The 20,372-nt window shown below is 46.5% G+C and overlaps 2 protein-coding genes across 2 annotated transcripts in view; one reads left to right on the forward strand and one right to left on the reverse strand.

The window, feature by feature from the left end:
* LOC308464206 (craniofacial development protein 2-like) overlaps positions 1–20,372 on the reverse strand; it is a gene marked incomplete at its 3' end in the record, with an annotated part of 461,435 nt that overhangs the window by 318,699 nt on the left and 122,364 nt on the right. The gene's annotated exons all lie outside the window — the stretch shown is intronic.
* The window catches only part of PLEKHA2 (pleckstrin homology domain containing A2), a 92,730-nt gene that overhangs the window by 66,460 nt on the left and 5,898 nt on the right, over positions 1–20,372 (forward strand). Inside the window, exons 8-11 of the mRNA XM_080982539.1 lie at positions 246–314; positions 2,045–2,115; positions 3,492–3,555; positions 15,699–15,776. Of these exons, the coding sequence (XP_080838665.1) occupies positions 246–314; positions 2,045–2,115; positions 3,492–3,555; positions 15,699–15,776 (282 nt within the window). The remainder of the gene's footprint in view (positions 1–245; positions 315–2,044; positions 2,116–3,491; positions 3,556–15,698; positions 15,777–20,372) is intronic.

Consider the following 20,372-nt stretch of genomic DNA (forward strand, 5'->3'; position numbering starts at 1 on the left):
CTCTGTACACAAGGGCTCTACTTTGTTATTATGCCTGTGGGTGAGGAATCCCATCCCGAAACTATCCATTCTTGTACGTTGTTTTGAAAAGCTATCTAACCTGGTGGCAGCAAATCACACAGGTTAAGTCTGTATGGTGCAGAGAGCAAGATCACAGGCTCTTGTGATGTGGAGTGTTTGGGACAGCTGTGGAAGACTTTGATAGAATATATCAGCATCCAAAAGGGGTTGTTTCTGTCTTTTAGAGGAAGAGCTGGAAACGGCGGTATTTCACCCTGGATGACTTTTCCATCAGTTACTTCAAGTGTGAGCAGGTAAGCCGAGGGCACCAACCTTTTTGGACCAGTGGGCACATTTTGCATTTTGAGAGAGTGCTTCGGGTGCCAGTCACAAAATGGCTGTGATGGGGCAGGTGCACCACACAAATGGGCTGCCACAAGGAACATGGCACAGCGCAAAACTAGAGAAACAGCCACCCTTGGCATCCTGCCCTTCCTCCTAAAGACAGCAACAGGGAACGTTCCTACTAAGAAGAATGTACTGGTTGGCTACTCCACATTCGCCTTCATTTTTCAGAAATTGCTTAAAACGTAACTGCACATTTTGCTCTGTAACTTTCTTTCTAGAAGGGCTAGAGCAGGGTAGTCAACCTTTTTATACCTACCACCCACTAATGCATCTTTCTTGATGGTAAAATTTCCTTACTGCCCACCAGTGCTCGATGGAAGAAGGATTCAGCTTGTGCCATAGAACCCCCTACCACCCACCTAGAATCCTGAAATGCCCACTAGTGGGCGGTAGGGACCAGGTTGACAACCCCTGGGATAGAGACTTGATTTTTAAGTTTAATTTTTTTAAAAAGCTTAGAGTCAGAGTGCATCATTGAAAAGCTTTGCAGGCATTGTGTTCCGGCTGCTGCAGGAGCCAGAGTGGTGACCCCTGAGGGAAGCCAGGCTGCTGTGCCTTTTGAGAATTGCCATTTGCTCTTGGCTGCTCTCGTGACTGGTGCAAGGGGCCCCAGTTCCTTCAGGACAAATGCCTGTTTTCCATTAAGCAAAAAAGGGAGGCTGATGTGAATCTGCTATGTCTGTGGTGGGAAACTGCCGGCCACAACTCCTGTGCATGGTGGCATCAGGTGCAGGTGTAGTAAAGCTGCAACTGGGCTGAAAGTGGGTTTGTGCTGCCCGTCATCTGACCAGAGGTGCCTGCAAAGCTCTGCACACAGTTTGTTTAGAAATGGCACGGGCCAGAGCAGTTCCCCTGATGACACTGTGACCTCAGCGGCTGGGCCACCTGCCAAAGAGCCCAAGGAGGGTGGGTGAGAGAGAGAAGGGTCTGGTCGGCAAACTGGATCTCATTCTCCACCCATGCTGTGTGACTGCTGTGAGGGAGTCAGGTTTGGACAATTGAAGATTAAGGTGACTAAAAGGGAAGTTGCTTTATGGTCATAAGCACCAAAGAGGAATGCTGCTGTTTCAGGCTAAAGGTACATCCAGTTAAGATCCTTTTCTCACTATGGGCAGCCAGATGCAAGCAGGCAGGACATAAGCACAGCCATGCTTTACAAACTGTGCTCCCAGTAACTATTCCTGGGGGTTGCATGCAACCACGTCATGACTAGCCACCATGGAGAAGCCTTACACTCGGTAAATGTTTCGAACCTCCTTTTCAAGACATCCAGTTGGGCAACTATCACTGCATCTTGTGGTAGTGAATTCCTTCGTTCAGCTCAGCGCTGTGCAAAGGAGTTTTTCCTTTTGTCTATCCTGAATCTTCCAATACTTGGCTTCTAGCCCAAGGTCTAGAAAAGCTTCTGTTGCCTCTTTGTACAGCTTTGTACAGTTCTATCATGTATACACAAGCCCCATAACTTAACTTTTTTCCTACTAAAATGCTCAAAAGTTGTAACCTTGTTACTCTTGCCACCAACTCCCCAGAAGCTCATCTGCCAACTCAATGGCTCCATTAACTGCTCTTGCCTAGATTTTCTGCTCTCATTGCTGACAGTTCAACTACCTGGCATCTGTTTTGCTTGTCTCCTCAGGACAAAGAGCCGTTGCGATCAATCCTCCTGAAGGATGTGCTAAAGACTCATGAATGTCTAGTGAAATCCGGGTATGGCTTTTGTTTCCAGCTGGGTTTTATATTTGGCATTGGCACTTGGAGCCAACTTCTGCAGGTTCTGTCTGTGAGGACCAGTGAGACCCAAGGTTTTGAGGGCCCCAGCACCTTACTGGAGAGATAGAGATAGCGGCAGCCCCAATTACTTGGCAATTGCACAGGGATGAAAAGCGGTATATACCCTGTAAATATGGGACTTTAAAAAGAAAGGATCGCTGCTAAGATTGGTAGGAAGAGCTCTGTCATCCCTTTGCAGTTCCTCTCTTGCCCGACACAAATGGAACTTCAGCTTGTCTAGTCAGGTGCCTCATCATGGAATAGTTAAGGCTTAAAGTGGGGGGAGTGATTTGATTCAGAGGGGAATAGAAGTTTAAACCCTCTCTCACAGACCATGGACCTAAACCAAGTCTCTCTCATTCCATCTTCTTCTTCTTCAAATTTGTATACAGTTCACAAAATAAAATTACAATATAAAAACATAAGATACATTATAAAAATAAGAACAAAAAACAAACCAATAACCCCCCAATACATTTAAATGTCGTTTTTGACTGGTGCCTAAAGATGTATAAGAGCATTCCACAAATGGGAGCCACTGCAGAAAAGGCCTGTTCTTGTGTTGCCGCCCTCCAGACCTCTTCTGGAGGAGGCACATGATGCAGAGGCTCAGAAGATGATCTCAGGGTCCGGGTAGGTCATGCTGGGAAGGGAAACTTGGAATTTCTGCAGGCAAAGCAGCTGTTCTCTCACTGGTGGTTGCAGGTTTATTTTGTGTTCCAGAAGATAACTTAATAGTGTGGGAGAACTGTTGTTTTTTGCTGGCATGTGTGTGCATGTGTGTATTCCTATTACATGGTGTGTCGTGCAGCGGTAAATTAATCAACACAGAATCTTCTTCATAAACCGAATAAAACTTTTACTTAAGAAAATAAACTTGTTCAGAAACAGCATAGATAAAGAGCATACACAGAGTGCTCATAGCAGCTATCTGACTCTTCACAGAGACACAGTCATAGTCACTGATTAACCGGAGTCCTGGAGCCACTCTGTCTGCAACAAGACACACAGGCACAGGCACTACACTGGGCCTGCCTGCAAACAGGATGCAAATCTATAGAGAGAATGAGTCATCCTGTAGATGAGTCATAATGATTCAGCAGTTTGCTGTTAACAGTTAGCAATGAATGATTGTGTAGGCCTTGTAGTCCTTGCCTTACTGCTCCTGCTCTTAAGAACCTTTGTCTCATGACATGGTGCATTAGCCATTTAATGTCTTGCCAAAGGAATACTGCAACACTTTTGTAAAATAACTCACGTAAAGAAGAAAAGTGTGGTGTCAACAGGTCGGCTTTTCCTTCTGTGTTTTCTAGTGATCTTCTAATGCGGGACAATCTCTTTGAAATCACAACGAGCTACAGGACCTTCTATGTCCAGGTAAAATACCCTCCTTACTGACCAGTGGAGACTTGGCAGGTAGGGCAGTTTTGGGGAAGCATCCTAGGGGTTTCTTGGAGAGAAAATCCTTTACGAAGTCTGGCATCAGGGACCCTTTAAGACTCCTTTGCCTTCTTCCAGGTCAGATGACTGGGCCTGATGGGAGTTGCAGTCCAAAACCATCTGCAGGGCACCAGGTTGGAGAATGCTGGCATAAAGCTGGGATGGGGGAAGATGGCCAGGAGCTCTGGAATCTCCTCAGCTTTCTTTGACTTCCTCTTCAGGGAGACTTAAGAATTTTTCACTCCATAAGATGCACCTTACCATAAGGCGCACCTAGTTTTTAGAGGGGGAAATCAAGAAAAAATATTATTTCCCCAGCCCCAAAGAGCAGCGGACAGGCTGCACGCAACCTGTCCGCTTCTCCCAGAGCTTCTCGGGGCTGCTGGGGGAAGCCCGGGTTTCCCCCCCAGCCCCAAAGAGCAAAGCCAGCAGGATCCCGCTCACTGTCCTGGCTTCCTCTGGCTTCCGGGAGAGGCTGTGCGTGGCTATGGCAGAAGCCAAGACAGCGAGCGGAACCATCCCCCTGGCTGCTTTAGCTGCGCACAGCCTCTCCGGCCGGGAGAAGCTGTGCGCAGCTATGGCAGAAGCCAAGACAACCAGCGGGATGGTTCTGCTCGCTGTCCTGGCTGCTTTAGCCGCGTGCAGCCTCTCCCGGCCGGAGAGGCTGCACGCGGCTAAAGCAGCACCCTTTAAGGAATGTGCAGCTCCTGGGGGCTTTTCTCCTTGGGGCGCGCTCTTTAAAGGGTGCGTGGCTCCTGCGGGCTTTTCTATGAGGAGGGAGAAGGGACTGACTGGCCGCATCAGTCCCTTCTCCCTCCTGGGGAAAAGCCCACAAGAGCCGTGCGGAGCTTGTGTGCGGCTCTTGGGGGCTTTTCCTGCCTGCCTCCCCCCTGCATTCGCACCATAAGACGCACACACATTTTCCCTTACTTTTTAGGAGGGAAAAGGTGCGTCTTATGGAGCGAAAAATACGGTACCAGCAGCCCAAAGAGCCTGGCTGACATGTGGCCGACTGCTGTTCAGGCACCGACAGATGTAGCAAATGGGAAAGGGGAAACACGACCAAGTCTAGGGTTTTTTAGCCTTGGTCTCTCCCTGTCTATAACAACCGATAATTCATGTTTTAACTTTATGTGGTAGCATATAATGTAAATCTGCAGCTATAGAGGCTTCTGTGACAACTTTATCCTTGAAGTTGCGGCACAATGGAATTGATCTTTTAATAAACACAGCATGAAGGATAAACCTTGACGGCTTTGCTGTTAAAGGCATAATACTTATTTTCTGTCAGAAATACTATTTCAGGTTTAAACAAGAACTCTTACCTCCACAACAGAACTGCTTCTATTAAGTCTATTTCTTCCTAGAATGGCTATCTGCTTTTACTCTGCCTGTAAAACATCTCTAGCCCTCTTCGCTCCACATGAGGAAATTAAAGCAGTTAATTCTGCCCCACACACCCTTAGCTACTTCCCTGGACCAGGCCCTGCCAGTTAGAATGCCAGCTTCTCTCTTTACCCTCTGGCCTGTTTCTCCTCCCTGCTGTGATTGGCGAAGAGCCTCCAGGAGGATGACCCAATGGTCTGTCCATCACACCAGGGTCTAGCTGCACCCCAGAACACCCCCCAGAATATCTCTGGGCTGCATTTGACGAGTCATAGTCCTCAGAAGACTCCTCTGTGTAGAGATGGGGGAGAAATGCGATTCAGTTAATGTTTAAAAGTAAACCTAGCAAATTTACATTTTTCTAAAACAGTATGAGAACTGAAACACAGGCATTCTTCAAAATTTACACTTCCTCAAATTTTGCATTGCAGTTCTCCAGCCAAGTAGCATGTAGGAAAATGCATATAATACAGTAAAGTGTGCATAAAGCAGTGGCGGACATTAGGCTCTCAAATTTCAGCAGTACCCTGTTCAGTGCTAAAATTTAGTGCCCCCCCCCTACCTCTTGCACTCTGTTCTAGAGCATTGTTGTGTTGTCCCTGCAATGTAGCACCCAGTACTGTACTGGTCACGCTCCCCTAAAACTGCCTCTGCGTAAAGATACATGTATTGGGGGAAATAACATACAACAAATAACATACATATTTGGAAAGTCTGTGTTACGAATATATACGATAGATAGATGATAGATAGATAGATAGATAGATAGATAGATAGATAGATAGGTGATAGATAGATAGATGATAGATAGATAGATAGATAGATAGATAGATAGATATAGATAGATAGATAGACTGACTCAATGAAATTCCATACATAAATGTGTATATTAGAATAAATTTGCACTAAAACGCTGATGAATTTTCATGACTGGTTAAAAAATACCACAAACCAATGTGGAAATGAGAAACTTGAGAGAAGCCAAAATTGGCAATTCCATCCATGCCTACTATCTAACCAGAATATTTCTATAGTGATAAATATACATCAGTGTGTAAAGGTAAAGGGACCCCTGACCATTAGGTCCAGTTGTGACCGACTCTGGGTTGCGGCGCTCATCTCGCTTTATTGGCCGAGGGAGCTGGTGTACAGCTTCCGGGTCATGTGGCCAGCATGACTAAGCCGCTTCTGGCGAACCAGAGCAGCGCACAGAAACGCCATTTACCTTCCCGCCGGAGCGGTACCTATTTATCTACTTGCACTTTGACGTGCTTTCGAACTGCTAGGTTGGCAGGAGCAGGGACCGAGCAACGGGAGCTCACCCTGTCACGGGGATTCGAACCACCGACCTTCTGATCGGCAAGTCCTAGGTTCTGTGGTTTAACCCACAGCACCACCCGTGTCCCTACATCAGTGTATACTGGTCCTCAAGTGATCAGCACACATTATGCAATTTCAGAATTGGTTCCCAGTTGGGAGGACTGTGTTTGTTTTTAAGTTTATTTTCTCTACAGTAAATTTAGCCCTTAACAGTTAACTCTGGTCTTGCCCTGCCAAACAGGATGCTTTGCTGACAACCTTTCAAGCAGAAAGGGTTGAGTGAGCTGAGACTTTATACACAGTTCCTTTTTGGCCTCTGGGGCCCTCCATACCAAGGGCAGCCTGCTTTTGCAGCTTTTCACTTCTCCATTCCATCATATTTATAGTGAAAGTTATTTGTGCAGGTGCAAAAGAGAACCATAAAGATGGGGATTGTTCATATGTACAGTGTGTGGTAGAGCTGGTCTAGGTCTTCTTTGAAGAAGACTTCTCCATTTATGTTTCCTGTGTTATGCACCGTTGGGGAGGAAGCTTCCTAAATACGCAATCCACCTGAAAGCTACTTTGTGCAATCCCCATGGACGTGAATAGGAGAACTGTACATTGGAGAACTGCACAGGTCAGCCATTTCTAGTAGAGATAGGGAACAACTGGCCCTCCCACCATCTCTGCCCTTTGGCCACAATGCCTAAGGCTTATGAGATTCGTGGTCCAATGACACCCAGAGGGCAACAGCTTCCCTGTTTCCTGGCTTAGAGCCTTCAGCAGCAAGGAAAGTGGACAGAGTTGGGGTTTTGCACAGGGTGCTCAAGAGTCCAGCATATACCTCAAGCTGGGCAGGCTGCTCCCTGTATGTGCACCTGTGGAGTCGTGCTAAGAGAGTCAGACTAGCCAAGGAGACCTGGGCTCAAAGCCACACTCAACCAAGAGGCTCATGGGATGATGTTGGATGGGCTGATGCTCTCTTTCAGCCTAACTTGTCTCACAGATTTGTGAGGATAAAATAGCGGGGAATCCTGTATGCCGCCCTATGAACATAGGAAGAGCTCAAAGCCAATGCTCATTCGGCATCCTGTTTCCTAAAGTAGCTTATGGGAAGGAAGCCCACCAGCAGCCCTCTTCCACTTGTGTTCTCCAGTGGCTAGTATTCATTGGCATGTTGTGGCATATGGCCATCACAACTCAAAGCAATTTGTAACTTTATCCTCTGTGAATTTGATTTCCTTTTAAGGTTGATTGGCAACCTTTATCTGCCTAAAGGCACATTTGGTGCCCCCCTTGGGTCACTTTACTCTTCCCAGAGATATTGGCAGAAGTTGGAGCTAGTGGAGTTAATCTGAGCCTTGGAAGGCAACTAATAATAATAATAATAATAATAATAATAATAATAATAATAATTTGTACCCTCCCCAACCAAGACCAGGCTCAAGGCTGCTAACAATCAATAATAAAAACAAGTTGATTAAAATACAATTTAAAAACCAAGATTAAAATACAACATTAAAACATTAAGATGCAGCCTTTTCACAGGAGGAGAAAGGAAAAAAGAAAGAGGGGGAGGGAATCAAATTGACTCCAAGCCAAAGGCCAGGCGGAACAACTCTGCCTTACAGGCCCTGCGGAAAGAAATCAGATCCCGCAGGGCCCTGGTCTCATGAGACAGAGCGTTCCACCAGGCCCTGCCTCTGGTTGAGGCTAATCTGACTTCCTTAGGGCCAGGGACCTCTAGGGTGTTGCTATTTATGGACCTTAAGGTCCTCCGTGGGGCATACCGGGAGAGGCGGTCCCATAGGTACGAGGGTCCTAGGCCGCGAAGGGCTTTAAAGGTCAAAACCAGCACCTTAAATCTGACCCTGTACTCCACCGGGAGCCAGTACAGCTGAAAAAGCACTGGGTGAATATGCTCCCATGGCAGAGACCCCGTGAGGAGCCTCACTGCAGCATTCTGCACCCGCTGGAGTTTCTGGGACAGCTTCAAGGGCAGCCCCGCGTAGAGCGAATTACAGTAGTCAAGACTGGAGGTGACCGCCGCATGGATCACTGTGGCCAGGTCGGGGCGGGAAAGGTAAGGGACCAACTTCTTGATGCGGCGAAGGGGGGAAAATGTCGCCTTGGCTGTTGCTGTAACCTGCACCTCCATGGAAAGGGAGGCTTCAAGGATTACACCCAAACTCTTAACGGAAGGCAATGACACTAATTGGGCCCCCGCAAAAGAAGGGAGTTGGTCCCTCATCCCCATACCATCCCGAGCCAGCCAGAGGACCTCTGTCTTCGAAGGACTTAGTTTCAGTCGGCTCCCACAAAACCATCCAGCCACAGCTTCCAAACATCTGGTCAGTGTGTCCGAGTCAGTATGGCCATCCATCAGCAGATAGAGCTGAGTGTCATCAGCATATTGGTGACAACCCTGCCCAAAGCTCCGGACAATCTGGGCAAGGGGGTGCATAACGATGTTAAAAAGCATCGGGGAGAGGATTGCACCCTGCGGCACTCCACACACCAAGGAGTGGCGCAACGACATCTCCCTCCCTAGTGCCACCCTCTGTCCCCTATAAAAGAGCACAGCTATTTACGGGCTATGCCCTGTATCCCCACGTTGGCGAGGCGGTGGTCCAGAAGATCATGATTGACCATGTCAAAAGCCGCTGACAAATCTAAGAGAATCAGCAGTCCCGACCTGCCTCGATCCAGTTGTCTGCGGAGATCATCTGTTAGGGCGACCAGAGCCGTCTCGGTCCCAAAACCAGGATAGAATCCGGACTGAAATGGACCTAAAGCCGATGTTTCCTCCAGAAACCTACCAAGCTGTTCAGCAACCGCTCTCTCAGTTACCTTACCCAGATATGGAAGATTTGAAACTGGGCAGTAATTGGATAGATCTAAAGGATCTAGTGAAGTTTTCTTTAAGAGCAGACACACCACTGCTTCCTTCAGATCCCCTGGGAATATCCCCGTGCCAAGGGACAAATTGATAATTTCAATCAGGGGGGTCCATGCGACATCTGGACATGCCCTAATCAGCCAAGATGGGCACGGATCGAGGAGGCATGTGGTGGGCCTACCAGCTTGGAGGAGTCTATGCACATCAGCAGGGAGTATCCGATCGAAATGGTCCAACACTGGACCCGAAGACAATCGAGGGGCCTCCAGTTCTGTCACTGTATCTAAATTGTCAGGGAGGTCACAGTGGAGCAACAGGACGTCCTCCGCAAAAAGCTCGCGAGTGCCTCACAGCTGTGGGTCGAATTTGTGCTTAAATTTGGTTGTCCTCCTAAGTACGTTATCAACCTAATTATTCTAAAAAGTTGTGCCGGGCGAAAGCTAGTGGATGCAATGGAAGCTGCGAAGTAAGATTTCTTAGCAGCTTTCATAGCCATCTCGTAGGCTTTCATAAGCGCCCTATAAGATGCTCTTGAGTCCGTTGCCATACTCGCTCTAGCCGTCTGAGATCCTGCTTCATTTTCCGGAGCTCCTCAGTAAACCAAGGGGCCCAGTTTCAACGGGGTCGCATAGGGCGCTTAGGCACGATCTCATTGATGGCCGCCAAGAGCCGGTTATTCCAGTCCTCGACAAGGTCATCTAATGAGTCGCCAGGAGGAGCAGGGTCCCGCAAGGCCTGACGGAATCTATCCGGATCCATCAGCCTTCGCGGGCGAGCCCAAATAGGTTCGCCACCCGAGCAGGGGAGGAGCGGGAAGTCAATCTTGGCTTTCAGAGCGTAGTGATCAGACCATGGCACTTCCACAGCGGGGAGCATGATCACATCTATGCCAGCACCAAATATCAAATCCAACGTGTGGCCTGCTTGATGAGTGGGGCCCAAAACAAACTGGGAGAGCCCTAGTGTTGCCATGGAAGTCACTAGGTCCAGAGCGTGTGAGGAGGGGGCGGCATCGGCATGGACGTTGAAGTCTCCCAAAACCAATAGGCTTGGGAACTCCAAGACCCAGCCCGCCGCCACCTCCAGCAGGTCTGACAGGGTGGCTGCTGGTGCGCTGGGTGGTCGGTACACCAGCCAGACAGCCAAGCTCTCCCTGGTGCCCCCACAAGACCAACACATTCAATGCCGGAGATCGCCGGTGGTGGCAGAGCCCTGAAAGAGCAATCCTCCCGGATTAACAACGATACTCCTCCCCTCTGACACACAGTTGATGGAGGACAGAGAAACCTGGAGGTGTTATCTCATGTAGGGAGACTACTTCACCTTCTCGTACCCAGGTCTCCGTCACGCAAGCCAGGTCAATCCCCTGAGAGACAAAAAAGTCACGCATGGTAGCGGTTTTATTGCCTATTGACCTGGCATTGCACAACACCAATGATGGAGGTGGGTAATCCCTGCTCGCCCTACCCTCGTCCCTTGGGATGGGGCGTAGATTGGAAGGGGTTTGAACATCACTGCATCTCAAAACCCTTCGCCGATAGTGATATCTAGCCCCACCACCATTCTTCCCTAGCCCTTCAATAGTGGGAATCTCAGACCCCATACTAGCCTCCCCAATAGAGGGGTAAGATCCCCTCACTAACAAGTCATCCCTGGGCCAGGACATCCCTGGGCCAGGACTCCTGGGTCAGAATGGTATGGGGAAGAGGTGAAAGTTCGATAGGGTAATTATCCCTAGAAGATAAAACCCAACCAACCTCACCCCAAGTGGGAAGGGCGGTCCCACAGTGTTTAGTTAGCTGTCAATCCCTCTCTCCCTCCTGGGTTGATTGAAGGACTGTTGATTCTATCTGTGGCTGTGGGAGTATTAATGAGGCATGTGCTATAAAATGGGAATCGCTGGCCAACAAAGAGCCAGCTTCGAATTCGGAAGCTCTGTCCATCCTGTCTCGCCAGGAGTACCATAGAGGTCGATCATTCTCATAAGTTTTTGGAACATTAGGCAAAGGTCCAGATATAGATTGGGTGCTGGATTTCTCCAGACTGTCAGCAACATAGAATTCTTTAGGTGTTGTTGACATAGAAAATGTCAGAGGCGCCAAATTCCTCATCTACTTCGATGTCACTTGAAAAGGGAACAGGGAGTTGCACTGATGTCTTTCTATGGGGTAAGAAGCTGTTGGACGTCTTTAAATATTGTTCTCTAGGCTCTACCGTCCTTATATTTTGGGTAGAAAACTCAGTCTTATATTCGATAACCTCTTCTTCGGATCTTGTAATTCTAGGCTTACAGAATTCTTTTCTTCCTTCGGACAGTTAGTAGTATTAAGCTTGATTTCCGTTGTCCGCATTAGCTTTGGCTCTATGCAAGGAACCAATTGCCTCCTTGTTTCGTCCTTAAATAGAATCATAGAATCATAGAGTTGGAAGAGACCACAAGGGCCATCGAGTCCAACCCCCTGCCAAGCAGGAAACACCATCAGAGCACTCCTGACATATGGTTGTCAAGCCTCTGCTTAAAGACCTCCAAAGAAGGAGACTCCACCACACTCCTTGGCAGCAAATCCCACTGTCGAACAGCTCTTACTGTCAGGAAGTTCTTCCTAATGTTTAGGTGGAATCTTCTTTCTTGTAGTTTGGATCCATTGCTCCGTGTCCGCTTCTCTGGAGCAGCAGAAAACAACCTTTCTCCCTCCTCTATGTGACATCCTTTTATATATTTGAACATGGCTACCATATCACCCCTTAACCTCCTCTTCTCCAGGCTAAACATGCCCAGCTTCCTTAGCCGTTCCTCATAAGGCATCGTTTCCAGGCCTTTGACCATTTTGGTTGCCCTCCTCTGGACACGTTCCAGTTTGTCAGTGTCCTTCTTGAACTGTGGTACCCAGAACTGGACACAGTACTCCAGGTGAGGTCTCACCAGAGCAGAATACCCTCACTGGACGGAGAGAGTGGAACCACCACAGAGTATCCTTTATCTCCATGAGTCGAGATGGGAGGGCTGAGGACCTAAAGGTCATAAATAGGCACGTGATGTTTCCCAAGATAGGCAGGAAGTGGAAATTTTCTAGATTTCGGTAATGGTAATTCAGGAGCTGAGACAAGGACGTAGTAATTTGTCTGTGATTCATCCACCTATGATCATGTCGGTGGCAGTCATCTTTGAGAATTCCTGGAGAACAGGCGAAGTCCCAGCAGACTGGAGGAGGGCAAATGTTGTCCCTATTTTCAAAAAGGGGAAAAGAGAGGACCCAAATAATTACCGCCCAGTCAGTCTGACATCAATACCAGGGAAGATTCTGGAGCAGATCATTAAGCAAACAGTCTGTGAGCACCTAGAAAGGAATGCTGTGATCACCAATAGTCAGCATGGATTTCTGAAAAATAAGTCATGTCAGACTAACCTGATCTCGTTTTTTGACAGAATTACAAGCCTGGTAGATGAAGGGAACACAGTGGATGTAGCCTACCTTGATTTCAGCAAGGCATTTGACAAGGTGCCCCATGATATTCTTGTAAAGAAGCTGGTAAAATGCGGTCTTGACTATGCTACCACTCAGTGGATTTGTAACTGGCTGACTGACCGAACCCAAAGGGTGCTCATCAATGGTTCCTCTTCATGCTGGAGAAGAGTGACTAGTGGGGTGCCACAGGGTTCTGTCTTGGGCCCGGTCTTATTCAACATCTTTATCAACGACTTGGATGATGGACTCAAGGGCATCCTGATCAAATTTGCAGATGACACCAAACTGGGAGGGGTGGCTAACACCCCAGAGGACAGGATCACACTTCAAAACGACCTTGACAGATTAGAGAACTGGGCCAAAACAAACAAGATGAATTTTAACAGGGAGAAATGTAAAGTATTGCACTTGGGCAAAAAAAATGAGAGGCACAAATACCAGATGGGGGACACCTGGCTTGAGAGCAGTACATGGGAAAAGGATCTAGGAGTCTTGGTTGACCACAAACTTGACATGAGCCAACAGTGTGACGCGGCAGCTAAAAAAGCCAATGCAATTCTGGGCTGCATCAATAGGAGTATAGCATCTAGATCAAGGGAAGTAATAGTGCCACTGTATTCTGCTCTGGTCAGACCTCACCTGGAGTACTGTGTCCAGTTCTGGGCACCACAGTTCAAGAAGGACACTGACAAACTGGAACGTGTCCAGAGGAGGGCAACCAAAATGGTCAAAGGCCTGGAAACAATGCCTTATGAGGAACGGCTAAGGGAGCTGGGCATGTTTAGCCTGGAGAAGAGGAGGTTAAGGGGTGATATGATAGCCATGTTCAAATATATAAAAGGATGTCACATAGAGGAGGGAGAAAGGTTGTTTTCTGCTGCTCCAGAGAAGCGGATACGGAGCAATGGATCCAAACTACAAGAAAGAAGATTCCATCTAAACATTAGGAAGAACTTCCTGACAGTAAGAGCTGTTCGACAGTGGAATTTGCTGCCAAGGAGTGTGGTGGAGTCTCCTTCTTTGGAGGTCTTTAAGCAGAGGCTTGACAACCATATGTCAGGAGTGCTCTGATGGTGTTTCCTGCTTGGCAGGGGGTTGGACTCGATGGCCCTTGTGGTATCTTCCAACTCTATGATTCTATGATTCTATGGTGAATCTCATGCATGAACTGGTTCGTTTGCAAGACTATAAAATGGTGCATGCATGGAAAAAGTGGATAGAAAAAAGATTTTTCCCTCCTTCATAGCTCAGGGTCATCTAGTGAAGCTGAAGGTTGGAAGTTTCAGGACAGATAAAAGAAAGAGTTAAACTATGGAACTCCCTGCCACAGGAGGCAGTGATGGCCACCAACTGCAGGGCTTTAAATGAGGCTTGGACAAATGCATGGAGGAAAAGGCTATCCAGGGCAACTCGCCACAATGTCTGTGCTCCGCCTCCACAGCGAGAGGCCATCATGTTTCTGGAAACCACAGGAGGGGACAGGGCTCTCCGACTCAGGTGCTGCTTGAAGGTTTCCCACAGGCGTCTGGTTGGCCACTATGAAATCAGGATGGTGGACTAGGTGGGCCAATGGCCTGATCCAGAAGTCTCTTCTGAGGTTCTTATATAGAGCTGAAATGGGGGGAAGTGACATTCTTCCAACTTCCACTTTCAGCTCTATGTATTTTTCAGGGAAAGGGAAAGTAGGCAAGAGGCCAGGAGGTGGGGGCTCAGGGGCTTAGCGGGTGCCAGGGGAAGATTGCAAGGGTATCATTGTGCTGCCCGTGGTGACACATTGGCAACCCTTGCTCTGACCGCTTTGAGGTCGTCCCCCCCCCAGTAAACTGTTGTATACATTTTATGAAATAATTAAATAACCACTAGCTCACGCTGCTTCTCCAGTGTCTTTCTTCAAGGCCAGGATGAGAACATCCCCTGCTACTCCGTGTTTGTTCACCCCTTGCTGTGATGAGCAGCAGTCAGTGACAAGAACTTTCCCTTCCCTTGATATTTGGGGTGAGATCTAGCTGTTATTTATGTGTGGGCAAATCCTGTTGACTTCAGTGGGGCTTACTCATGTAGCTGAGCTGTCATTCTCAGATTGTGCTGCCCATCTGGAAGGCAACTGCTTCCCTTTCTCAGAAAGCCTAATTTTTTTAAAAAAGGGCCTGGGGATTTGTTGCTTTTGGGGGATGTATGTGTATGTGTGCTTTGAAGAAATGTATTTCTGAAGTCTCACTTCTGTCCCCTTGTGGAAGTTTGCATGGCAACAGGTGAACTTTGTGTGCCTGTAGTGTAGACTCTCTATTTTGCAGAAGGGATTTACATTTGCAGACAGGCCTTTGTCACCCCTGCGCAACAAACCCACTTAAAAACCAAACAAACACACTGATTTTGTAGTTTGGGGAGAGGTGAGAAAATGCATTGAAAAGTGTGGATGAACAAATGACTAACAGGAAGAAATGTAAACATGCTGTAAGCAAATCAGAATGAATGTGGGGCAATTGCTCATTGTCATATCACTGCCCTGCAAACAAATAAGATTGCTCCAGAGAGACTGGAAACAGGCTAACTGCCACATAAGCTTCTTGCAAGCAAGTCCAGTTGAATGCTCAATAAGCAGGTCTATTGGAGGGGCCCTTATATTTTTCAAAACAGATCAACCATTGTCTAGCGCTTATCTCCAGCATTCCTTGGTCCAACATGGAACTTACACAGAACCTATTAGAGTCTAATCTGATTAGGTCTTGCTGTCTCTTCTTCATGATGTGAACATTCAGCTTTTCACCCCTTCTTTTCACATTTAACACGATGGGAAGGAACTTTAACATGGTAGTCACTTGGCTAGGGCAGGAGTGGGGTACCGGCCCCACAAGGCAGCTCTGACTGGGGGATGAGGCTATCCACTTGTCAATCACTAGGTCAGTTCACCCACAGACCCTCTTCCTGGCCTGAAATGTCATGGTGCAGCATAATCCAGCTCTAGGGATGGGAGTCTCGTGGGCTGTGTTGTTTTTGGCTGATGTCTTTATTCTTTCTCTCTGCAGGCCTATAGCCCTGAGGACATGCACAGCTGGATCAAGGAGATCAGTGGGGCTGTGCAGGCCCTAAAGAGCTGCCCTAGGGTAGGTCATATCCTTTGCATGCAGAATTAATTAGTTTTTTGTGCTTGTTTTCTTAAGCAGACATCATCCATTTTAATGTCTTGGGCAAACATTTGAGAAATATCTCACTTCCTGGAGGCAGCTTACTAGTCTCTGGCTTGATCCCACAGAAACCGGGAATGGAAAGCGGGTGAGATCGGAGAAATTAATGAGCATTATGCAATGGGAACATGTATCTGTCCGCCTCTCTACAGCTGCTGCAAGCAACTTGGCAAAAGTTGCTTAACTTTTCCTTGGGGGGAAAAAGATATTAATCATAATTCTGTGGCTTAGAAATTAAGCAGAAATTGGGGGCTAGAAATTGGAGCAACTTTATAACCCACCCCCATCCCATGCAGTCCAGTTTTGTGGACCTGATTTTTTTTTTATATAAATAATTTTTATTAACCGACCAATCAAATCAAATCAAATCACATCACATAAATTCCAAATTACAAAGCCGAATTTTTAAATTTTTGTTGGGGGTACCCATATTTCAAGTTCAGAAGGGGGTCCAATCATCATCTTGCTGCTGCATTAGTGTCCACAAATCTGTCCAAATAATGTTCATAATTCTATCCAATCCTATCTTGCTGTTTCCCACATCTCATCTTGTTATTTTTGTATAATTTTTCCTTTCTCTTTGCGACCTCTTCTGATAATCTCCTTAAGCAGGTAAAACCAAGTTGTAATCCTGTGTGAATTTTTCCGTTCGTCCAATAGCCATATCGAGATGGTTTCCATATATCATCACTTCCATAGATAAAAGCACTCTTTCCATCATTAATCTTCACAAATCTGTTGCCTTCTTTAGTCCTCTGAGGAGGTTCGCCCGCAGTATAAAAACAGATCCATTCCTCCTTCCAGACATAAATCTTTCGACAGAACTTGCCAAAATGGTGACACTGTTTTTTACTGCGTCATCCCAAAGCTCTTGTACTTTCCTCGATCTCCTTAAAACATGCTTTTGGTTAGAATTTATTTTCACACAGTCTTAAATCATCCAGCTTAGGTCATTTAATCGGCATTTCTGATGGGGGGGGGAATTATTGGTTAATCACATAGAAGAAAGAAAGAAAAGTTTTTCCCCCTCCCCCATCCAGTCCTGCTGCCGACATACCGAGCCTTGATGTGTCTTCTCATGATCTATTCCTGTTTATCCGACCCGTCTTCTTTCACAGAGGTCCCTTCAATTAGCAGTCTTTACTCCCCATTCTTCACTTGAAATATGTGCATTTGCTTCTTCCTAATTGTTTATTTTCAAGTTGCTGCAGCTAGTGGCGCGATCAGAGACAGCGTCCAGGAGAGCCGAAGTCCACACAAGGGCGTTCCGCCTAGTGCCCTCACCCCCTCGAATCCGGGGGTGATTTATGGGCACAGCAGGCAAGGGCAGTCCCCCCCATTCCCTTGGGGGGCAGGGAGGCTGCATACTCCCATTACAGCCTCTTAATTACCTCGTGTGGGTCGGAGAGATGTTATTGTCGGCCATCTTCCAATGCGCCCCTAGTGGCCCCGAGTTTTGTGGACCTGATTATTATTATTTACATAGGAACAAGTTGCAAGTTGGCATAACTTAGTTCAGTCTCATTTCTTTTATTTAGTCCCCTCGAGGGATGGCTCTGCAAGGAGACTTTAGCCAAGACCACAGGTGGAAGGACCAGGGAATAACCACTGCCCATCCAAAGCACAGAATAAAAAAAACCTGTTTCTCAGTGCCCACACTTGTTGCACCCTGTCCTAGATATTCTACCTCGTCCACCTCTGGTTTCCGTTATTAGATGCACCACTTTCAAATATTTTGCCCTTCATAATCAATGAGGGCTAGTAACTTGTTTTGCAGAGGGAAGAAGCAGAAGTAGAGACTCTTGTGATCTGAGAAGCCGGAGTGCACTGGAGGACCTGCATTGAGGAGGCTGACTCTTCCCACCTGAGAGTCAGGGCCTTTCAAGTCTTTTGCCTCCTCTTCCGGGGGGAGGAGCCATCCTGCTCTCCAGTTCTGCCTCTGCTTCCTTCTTCTGTGAGGAAAAAGATCCTTACTGTCTTTGTTTTTGTTTTTTTTTAAAAAAATATTTATTAAAAGTTTCAGGATTACAGAAAAAAAGAAAAAATAGAAAACAACACTACAATACATAAAAAAGAAGAAAAATAAAAAACAAAACATAAAAACCAATACAACAAAAAGGAAAAAAAACGCAAATTCCATATTGCATATCTTTAACTTCCATTTGCTTGTTTCATTGACCTCCTCACACCTCCCTTTTTGTGTTCTAGTTTAATTAGTTATTTCAGCAAATTCTTTCCATCTTTCTCAATTTTTATTAAATAATTTATCTTAATAATTTAACCTATTAATTAACTCAGCAAATCCTTTCCATCTTTCACTATATTCTGTCATTCAATTTACCTTAATTTATTTTAACCTTATCTTACCATAAAATACCTTAAAACTTAAAACTTAATACTTATTTATACATAACTCCTTATATCATTTCTATTAAAGCCAAATAGTTTCATTCCAATATTTTTCCTAATACTCATTAATTTTACACTAATTCTCAAAAGAAATTTTTAAGAACTTTCTTCCAATCTTCATCCAACGTCTCTTCTTCCTGGTCTCGGGTTATGTCAGTCCTTACTGTCCATTCCGTCCAGTCCATCAACCTGGCAATCTTATGTCCGAAGCTCTTAAGTCTCTTCCATGTCCCTTCTGCGGATCTTCTTCTTGTTGTTTATAGCACTTTTCCTTGTCTTTTGTTAGTCTCTTTCTTAATTTCTTTCCTTTCTCATTGAAGAGTAGGTCTCTGGGAGGTTCCAGCCCAAAGTTATCTCCATCTCCCTTCATCAAACCAGCCCATTCCCCACAGTCCCACTCCCCACAGTCATCAATATAATCCAAAGAATATTTAAGAGCATATTTCAAAGTCCCTCCGAAGTTAAGAACCTCCTCAGCTCCAGACTCCCCCTGGCCCACTCCAACTTCAATCTTCAAAAACAGCGGCTTATGCTCCTGCAGGGCCTCGGATCTCTCCATTTGTATTATTTGAGGTGCAACCGCAACCTCCTCCATTATCTTCTGCACTTGCACTTGCCCAATCAATACAGGTTCCTGAGTTGGTCCCTGAATGGTTTCTGTATCAGTATTCCCTGTTTGTCCACAGTTATTGACCACAACAGTCATCAAATCCGTTTTCTCATTCATCAAATCCATCTTCTCATGCATCTGTTCCACCAAAGCACTTGTCTTGCATAAAGCAAGCACCAAAACTTCCTCCCAGCACATTTTGTCCAAGGTCAAAGGGACTGGTCCCCCGATCTTAATCTCACAGCTGTCTAGTCCTCAAGTAGACTGCAGCAACAATTTAACAAGCTCCCTCTAGAGGAGACAATTTCTATTTGTATCCATCTTTTTAAGGCAAGTCCAACAAAGGAAAATTACTTTAATTTTTCAGATATTTTGTTTCTTTAGAATGCAAAAGGCAACATTGGAGTCAGTTTATTTCTCTTTTTTAGCTATCTGTCAAAGTGTTCCATTCACAGTCAATGAACATCTCCAACAATTTCTGTCTCTGACACCCCGTTCCCAGATTTGAGACGGTGGAAACTTGTCTTTCTTTACTCCCTCTCCCTCCTGCAGGCTTAAACAAAGCCCCCCCCCCCCTTTTCTCCTGCTTCCAAGGGGGTTTTAGTGGTTATAAATGAAGGAAATTTAGACTTTTATAAACGACTTTCCAGGCTTTAGCTTACAAGGTTTTTGCTTCAGTCTATATACAAAAAGCAGAAGGCGGACTTCCTGTTTTGAACCTTCCCGCTTCGGTGCCAAATTAGGATATTTCTTGATCCAATTTTCTGTTTCTACTCACGGGTACTTGTTTTAAATCCAATTGTCCACAGGAAAAAGTCAGCACTCTCCGGCAATGGCTATGCGGCTTCACTCCGTGAAAGTAGCAGTCAGTTCACAGCACAGCGCCACTCACCCCACTTCACTCCGGACCCCCGAAATGGGGTTCCCCGTGAGTAGGGGAGGCGCTCCTGGTGCCCTGCCGAACCCCACGTTCCCAGGCTTCCTCCGCCTGGGATTTCTAGCGGGCCCCCACCTTCGCCGCGGCGGGAAGACCCAATTTCCACGGAGCCAGTTCCTCCAGTCGGAGGAACTCCGCCATTCGCCGATTGCGCTAATCCGGAAGTCCAAGATCCTAACTGTCTTTGTGGTTTCTCTTTTGCTTTAGCTTTTGCTTCTTGTACAGTATGTTGTTGGTTGTCATGTAGGAGTTGGCTGAGGCTTGCTTTTGTCTCATACTTCGTTAGAGCCACTCATCCATCTAGCTCATGATGGTCTACACTGACTGGCAGCAGCTCTCCAGGCTTTCAGACAGGGAGTGTCTCCCAGCCCTTCCTGGAGATGCCAGGGATTTCTGACTCCCAACTGTTTAACAATAGCAACAATTTCCCTCCCAAATTAGGTTGCTGAAATGAAGAAAGCTGAGGGGTTGTGGTGGGGAACCAGGACTAGATTTTTATATGAAAGGGCTGTGATCTCAGTTCTGGTACTGAAAACAAGTTCATGATGTGCACTGTGAG

Source organism: Podarcis pityusensis (assembly GCF_964106645.2).
Source record: "Podarcis pityusensis genome assembly, chromosome: 15".
Lineage (NCBI taxonomy): Eukaryota > Metazoa > Chordata > Lepidosauria > Squamata > Lacertidae > Podarcis > Podarcis pityusensis.